The 7,707-nt window shown below is 41.0% G+C and overlaps 1 protein-coding gene across 1 annotated transcript; it reads left to right on the top strand.

Moving 5' to 3' along the window:
• The first annotated feature begins 770 nt into the window (after positions 1-770).
• LOC124646783 (protein RCC2-like) lies at positions 771-7,495 on the top strand. Its single transcript, XM_047186844.1, has 16 exons — positions 771-978; positions 1,148-1,209; positions 1,289-1,356; positions 1,546-1,667; positions 1,982-2,087; positions 2,259-2,310; positions 2,393-2,510; positions 2,608-2,638; positions 2,844-2,867; positions 2,948-3,072; positions 4,054-4,135; positions 4,279-4,398; positions 4,510-4,563; positions 4,648-4,717; positions 5,242-5,281; positions 7,111-7,495. Exons 1-16 carry the CDS (start codon positions 771-773, stop codon positions 7,446-7,448), a joined length of 1,620 nt encoding a protein of 539 aa, XP_047042800.1. The 3' UTR covers positions 7,449-7,495.
• The last annotated feature ends 212 nt before the right edge of the window (positions 7,496-7,707 follow it).

The following is a 7,707-nucleotide window of genomic DNA, read 5'->3' as shown; positions in this document are numbered from 1 at the left end:
GATAGCACTTGGTAACATGTTCATGTGGTTCGTAGCAATACGAAGATGAAAAGATCAAAAGCTTCCTCCGCCTCGGACCCGATCCGTGCGTGGCGATTGATTTGGTGATTAACCCACACATGCACTTGGGGCTGACTCGATCGTGGCTCTGCCCCATAACGATCGGGGCTAAACGGAAGCGAATAAAAACAACCGGTAGATTGAAGGCGCAACTCGATACCGAGATGGAATCGATCTCGGGGCGGCACGTATGAAAAGAGCAGCAGCAAACGATTCGAATGAAAAAACGGGGTGAGAGGGCTGGAGGTGCTCTTAGGACATGTACAATGGTGATATCTTAGCGATGTCACGTGGGATAAATGTTGAGGTGGAGAAAGAAAGATAAAAAAAGACTTTGCAGATCTGTTAGCACAATCTCTCTCATAGGATGTCTCGTTATTAAAGATAAGACTATAAAACAACCCGGTGTATACATTATATTTTATCGTTATATCCCCAGATTACGCGCCGCTGTGATCAAGATAAAACGCTATCCCAGCAAGCCATTTCACATCCAAGTTGTCCGATGCGGAAAGCCAGCGGCGTTACGGTCGGCCGGTAGCCGACACATAAATGACGCCCCGCGAAATGTTCGTTAAACTCCACTACTAGCGCAATGGTTCGATTTCAAACCCTGTTCCTCACTCTCGCTTCCCCCAAATCCCCTCCCACAGTCGCCCTCAAAGCCCACCGAAGAAAGCTAGGGTTTCCGGGTCGGAATCTCCGCGAGAATGCCGGCCAGCGCCGACGCGGGGGTCGCCGCGGAGGGCGAGGAGAAGCCGGCGGGCAGGGAGCTGCTGTACTGCGGCACGACGCGCTTCGACATCATGGGCCGGAAGGTGAAGGGCGTCATGCGGGGCAGCAGAGGCAACCTGGTGTCCCCGGCGCGGCTGCGCCCTCTCGTCGGCGTGGACATCCGCTTCGTCGCCTCCGGATGCGGTGAGGCTCCTCCCGCCGCGCGCCGGCGTCTCAGATGGTGGTGGTGTTACACCCTGCTTTATTTCTTTAAATATCCTAGGCCCAGTCTGTGCGTGATGCTTGAATATCCTGGAATATTTGTAATTTCCTACTAGGTGATTTTGCTAATGGGTTCCTGTACTGTGCCCAGCGGCTTGCCACTGTGTTGCGTTGGGCGCTGACGGCCGTTGCTTCACATGGGGTCGAAATGAGGTATTAGCACCAGCCAGTCTCAGTCGATGGATCTTTTTTTGGGGATGGATTTCTTACTCAACGCTATTGTTTCGAGCAGAAGGGGCAGCTGGGGCATGGCGACACGCTCATGCGTAATCTGCCCGCCGTTGTTTCTCAACTTTCAAAGTAAGAAAACCGTCCGCACCGCTGAACTTGTTTCCTGAATTTTAACTGTTTAAATAGGAAGCCTGCACTTTATTCCTGAATTCGTCAATATATAACATCCACTCCAGTTGAAATGAATGACCCAAGTGTGCTGTGTCTTGTCTCGACACATTTCTGAATGTTAATTAGCACTTGTCAATTCTGCTGCAGATACAACATAATTTCAGCAAGCGTTGGAAGAAATCATACGGTGCTCGTGACTGATGATGGGAAGTCCTTTGCATTTGGTGACAACAAACATGGGCAATTAGGGACGGGTTCACTAAGGAAAGGTTCGGTATCCTTCGCTTTTCGTTTTTTTATGCACCAAATACAGTTATTGTGTGGAAACATCATTCTGATCTTAGAATCTATTTTAACGTATGGCAGACATTTCAAATTGATAGATTTACATTTCTACTTGTTTGGGTGATGACCAATAAACAAATTTATGCCATATGTTTGAGCATACTGAACTTTTCATTGTTCAGGACGATGGAGTAGTTCTGGCAGTGTTATATGAATATGGCCATGCTGCCAACTTATTTTCCAGTTTGGTTCTTACGCTGCTGTTATTTGTTGTCCCTGACTCCATAATTTGCTGCAGAAACTGTGGTGTCGCCAGTCCCCTGTCTTGTGACTGAAGCAACTAATGCTGTCTGTGGTGCTGACTTTACTGTCTGGCTGTCATCAGTTGAGGGCTCTTCAATACTGTATGGCTTTACTGATTCTTAAAAATTAGCAACCTATTTTGTGTTTCATAACAAGAATGATCATCTTTTCATGATAACCTTTTCTCGATCAGTATCTGCTTTAGCTGTAGTTAGTAGTTTTTTTCCCTTGTCAATTTTTGAAGCTACATTTTATTCTTCTGTTCTATTCAGCACAGCAGGCCTTCCCCAGTATGGCCAACTTGGTCATGGAAGCGACAATGAGGTTGATTGCTATACTCTGTAACACAGCACACCTACCGTGTTTGCTATCAAAAATGTTTGTGACTTGATTTATGTTATTACAGTATAATACCAAAGTTTCATCGGTAAAACTATCATATGATCCTCAGCCCCGCCCCAGGGCAGTAGCTACATTATCTGGGAAAACTGTTGTCAAAGTTGCATGTGGAACAAATCATACAGGTTCTTTTCCTTTCGTCCTTTTTCTTGGTTAATGTGTTTCTTCAACCTTCATGATTAACACTGATCTTAACTCCTTTGCTATACTTGGATGTTGCAGTTGCAGTTGATTCAAGTGGCTTTGTTTACACGTATGTTCCTTCTCTGCCATTTGCTTGACAATGTTAAATCCAGATTGTTGTGACTTACTGGTGTCTCTATATAGTCCTTTTCTGTATACATAAATATAATTGCTTTAAGTCTCATATATATATATATATATATATATATATATATATATATATATATATATATATATATATTTCTATTCTCTCATATAGTTCCTTTATTTACCAGATGGGGTTTTGGTGGTTATGGAAGGTAACTTATTCCTTTCATGCATCTCACCATAATCATGATGTGTCCTACATTGTTCATCTGTCCACTTTCTTAATATGTAGGTTGGGCCACAATGAACAGAAGGATGAGTGGCAGCCTCGTCTTGTTCAAATATTTCAAAAGAACAATATCCTGGGTCCCAACGACATTATCTCAGCTGGTTCTGCAAGTTCGGCGTGCACTGCCGGTGGTACGATTCACGTGTTACTTTGTCATGCACCTTGGGATAAAATTACTGGAGGAGTTTATTGCTTGGGCTATATCACGAAATACACTAGAAAAAAACCCAGCTTTGAGAATATAGTTTGGCTGAGGATCATACATGGATCAAGTAGCTATTGTACGGAATTTACCTTGTACCTTGAGCTGATACTTAGTTATGTTTATGCTGCATGTCTTGCTAAGATTATTACACAATTCAAAATTCAAGTGAAATGGCATAGAACTATCGAGTTAGTAATGGAACTTTAGCCTGTGGCGCACCAACCCTCAAGCCTGGCAAACATAACTGTAGTTTCATATTTTGGCATTTCTCTGTGTTTGCGTACATATGCCTGTAAAACCATATCATTCAGCTAACGTAGCTGAAAGCTGTTGAATGTTATTGCGTTTTAAGTTTATGCTCCTGCGTGGGCAATTGTTTGAATATCTGACCTGAAAACTTGGGTACTTTGATAATATAGTTCTTGAATTATTCCATTTAAATGAAAACATCGTGTGAAGATTCACTCTCACTTTCGTTTTCCCGTCATACTGCCCGCACATAATTTGCTATACAAGAGCCTCTCTAATCATTGAAGTGGGGTGCTATAGACAGTGGGTCCAGAGTGATATGTGTTTTCAGATATGTAAATCAAATACTTTAGCAGGTTTGGGTTTAGTTGATTACATAAGGAGGCATATGGCATGATTCTTGAATCATCCTATTTTCATGTGTTTGGGTCTACACTCTACATTAAATCTAGTAGTCCCAATCTAAAAAAAAAATCTAGTAGTCCCTAGCTTTTATTCTGCTGGTTGGATCTCATATCAAATGCGACAAGAAAATAGTATTGTTATTATATCTTGTACTCTGTCAATCAGACTGGTGTTGAACTGTTGATTGTGCTGCAATATATAGAACTACAATTCTTCTTATTAATTGTTTGTCGTTTGGTTTGATTATTAGGTCGCGGGCAGCTTTACATGTGGGGAAAGCTGAAGAATTCAGGCGATGAGTGGATGTATCCAAAGCCAGTTACAGATTTAAGGTTCCTTGCAAACTGTGAATACCATAGTGATGAACAGTGCCATAGATAGCTACGCTGCAGTTTAGCTATTCTCGTAATTACCTTACTGTTAGAATATTATTATCCTTTGCTTATTTTTTGAAATGATCACTTCTTTGTTTCAGCGGTTGGAACATCCGCTGTATGGCTTCTGGTAGCATGCACCATACTGTTGGCGCAGATGACTCTTGCATAAGCTGGGGTCATTCTGAATATGGAGAGCTTGGTTATGGCCCTACGCAGAAGTACATCTTTTTAAAATGCTTGTACTATGTGAAATACAAGTCTTGCAACCATAGATTTTAACCATTGAACCTCTCTTACTGGTTATTGTTGCACATTATAATATAACACAGGTCATCTGTAAATCCTAAAAAGGTTGATATTCTTGAAGGAATGCATGTTACAAGGTAATTGCACTAAATCAACATGTGAATCTAGCCGCATTCTTTGTTCATAATATAATCAGAATTAAGTCCAGAACACTTTTGCAGTGTGGGTTGTGGAGTTGGGATGTCTCTGATTCTTGTCGATAGGGAAAATGTTGGTGATAAGATTGACCAGGTAACTAAATGGGTTTTCATGCAAGAACTGTTTACCTGCTTAAAGTTACTTAGGTGTTAAAATTTAAGGAAATTTATTTTGTTATAAATATTTGTGATGCTAAAGCTAAACAAAAGAAACATGTTGAATGAATTAGCAGCATGGCTTTGGGTCATGTGATGTTAAAGTTGAGGTATGTCTGTTAACATGAAACACATCCTAAACAACCGAACCAAAGCATATGCAGTTAGTAAAAGAGCCAGGTGATCAATCATGGACACATGCTAATGATGAGGAATTAATTTTCTAAAGGTTACAGTGAAACAAAAATGTCTTGAAAATCTTGATTCATGAACCCTTTTAGGAAAATTGTTTGCCTTTTCAATTTAAAATGTCATTATTTACATATAACCCTGTGAACCCATCCTCTTTCTTTTTGGTTATTAGTTGTCATGTCCTGTACTACTTAGATTGATAATAACATGTTTCAATACACACAAACTGTGATTAGTTCCCACGATCTAATATACATTTTTTTTTCTCAGCTGGATACTTTTGATGGGGATTCTGATGCTTTATTTCAAGGTGTGAATTTAGCTTATTATTTTCTAGTTTTTTACGATGACATGTCTCTTACACCGGACATATGTTTGGTAAATATCATTCCAGTTTTGGTTTGATCTGTTACAAAAGATACTATCATCCTTGCTGAAGGTATTGAAACCAGGTAATTGTTACTCGTTTTTTCAGAGAACCTCTACTTCCCTGCACGTCGATACAGCAAAGAAGAACAGGATACAAATACGAACCAGCAATATGCAACGCACGAAACAGGTACTTGGCAGGGCACCTCCCCTTGTATTAATTGTATATAATCATCCTTGTAGCCAGTTTTCCTGGTTAAGTTCTGAATTTATATAGTATTTATATTCATAGTTTCATACATCATCAAAACGAATATATGATGCATTTCAAATATTTGATGTAGTATAAGAATAAATATTTACAAGTATTTACAAATCAACTGTGAACAAATGCTAGAAGGATGAATGAGAAGTCATAGCATGGAGATTTATCCAGCTTGAAATTGGGAAGTTGTAAATTTCAAATAGAAGCAACTAATAAAAATGGTCAAAACTTTAAATTGATGGCATATATTGTCCGATTGCTAATGTGTGCTACCGAGAACCAAGAATTATGAATTAGCAAGTGCGTTTGTAAATTGGCTTATGTTGTAGTATGCATATGCAGTATCCAGCTTACTAGATGCAATCTTAGCTGACTGTACGGCTTAAAACAGCCATGTAAGTGGTAGCTCTGTTAAAACTTGTTAATAGTTTGCTTTGCGTACTCATAAGTCGTAACATGGAAGGGCACCTTTAACGTATAGCCTAGTATGTGGTCCTGCAGACAGAGTCCTCGCTTGTAACTTTTTTTTTTTGCACTCTCTCATTTCCAATCAAATTAGTTAGTTATCTTATCAATAGTTATTCGGTGCTTGGTTTCAATCTGTTCTTTGTACAGTTTGGAACTGTTACGATCATGGCCTTATGTATGTCGGCTGCTCCACCTGTAGAGTATTAGTACTTCTTAAAATATCACCAGAGGGATTGTAGTAGAAATCTTGGAACGTATGAATTCAAATTCTGCTCTTACATCTCAATTACACCCCAAGATTATTTAAATATGTCCTCTACAAGCTGCAAAGGTTTCCATGAAGACTAGCCCATTACCCCGCTTGTGCTACACTTTGTCAAGCGCGCTACAAGCTGGCCCAAGTTTTAGCTTAGTTACGGATTCAAAAATCACTGGTGCCAGGAGAAAAAGGAAAATCGCGAGTAGGTTGTTGGACATTGTTAGTTTTGGTCTGTTCACGCTGCCATGATTCAGGTTGATTTGTTTTGAGTTCAAGTATTCTCCTTCTAATGTTGGTCCTAATGATTTCGGAACGGAGAACATATCGATAAAGTGAGATGTTCTCCACTGACTTCCTTTCTGATCAACAATTGCTCAATCGTTTTCTGCATTTTGGTCTTTAAATTTCTTTCTTCTGTCACCACTATGTCAAAGTATCGGCACTTAAGATGCATGGAATTCTGGATCTTATTTTCACTCACTCGAATAACTTTTCACTTGTGCCTTCTTCATGTCAAACTTATGTTGGATACTTCTTTCATATGGAATAGGTATTTACTGCTGGAAAATGACAGTCAAGTGTTTTTAGTGCACCTAAGATGTTGATTTGATGCTACTCTGCTACCCCATCTTCAGTGTGAAAATGGTTAAACTGAACTTAAGCTGGTTTACAATGGAATTGTTTTAGACTGCTATAAAGCGCCTACCGTTTTTTCCGTTCATAGTTCTTTTGTTCACCATCTAATCATGGATTATTCTGAACTGTTTCACTGCAGCAGAGACGCCGGACAAGGCGACCAAGAAGGCAACTCCCGCCGCCAACTCAAGGTCCAACAAGCGCAAGACTACTGTCGATCATCCCAAACCAGAATACGGCACGGATGGGAGCGGAGAAGAGACCAAAGAGGTGCAGCGTAGCCACGGGACCTCTACTAGAAGAGGCAGAGGCAGGGGAGCCAAGACGGCCGCGACTCCGGAGCCAATGCCGTCCGGAAGGGGCAGAGGCAGAGGTCGTCCCAAGAAGGGAACCGGAAGCCCTGACCCTGCACCCCTGGAAGCCGGGAGCTCTGGACGAGGCGGAAAGAAGAGTGGGAAGCGAGGGAGGCCTCGAAAGTGATCGGTCGGATAGGGCGAAGTCTTTTTTGGTCAGATCAGCTGGCAGCAAGAGTGGATTCTTACTCTTTGTGAGACAATAGAATTGGGGGAACCGGCTCAACCCTCTAGAGGTGGCCTATCACATTATATATATAACTAGGAAATGTGCCCGTGCGTTGCACCGGAAAACAAAAAAGAATAACTTTTGAACAAAAATCGTTCGCACAACCTTAATTTTGCCAAAAAAAAATGAACCCACATAACCCTAGCCTCAATTTGCC

The sequence above is a fragment of the Lolium rigidum genome, chromosome 4 (assembly GCF_022539505.1).
Source record: "Lolium rigidum isolate FL_2022 chromosome 4, APGP_CSIRO_Lrig_0.1, whole genome shotgun sequence".
NCBI lineage: Eukaryota > Viridiplantae > Streptophyta > Magnoliopsida > Poales > Poaceae > Lolium > Lolium rigidum.
This window is presented reverse-complemented; position numbering and strand designations above follow the sequence as displayed.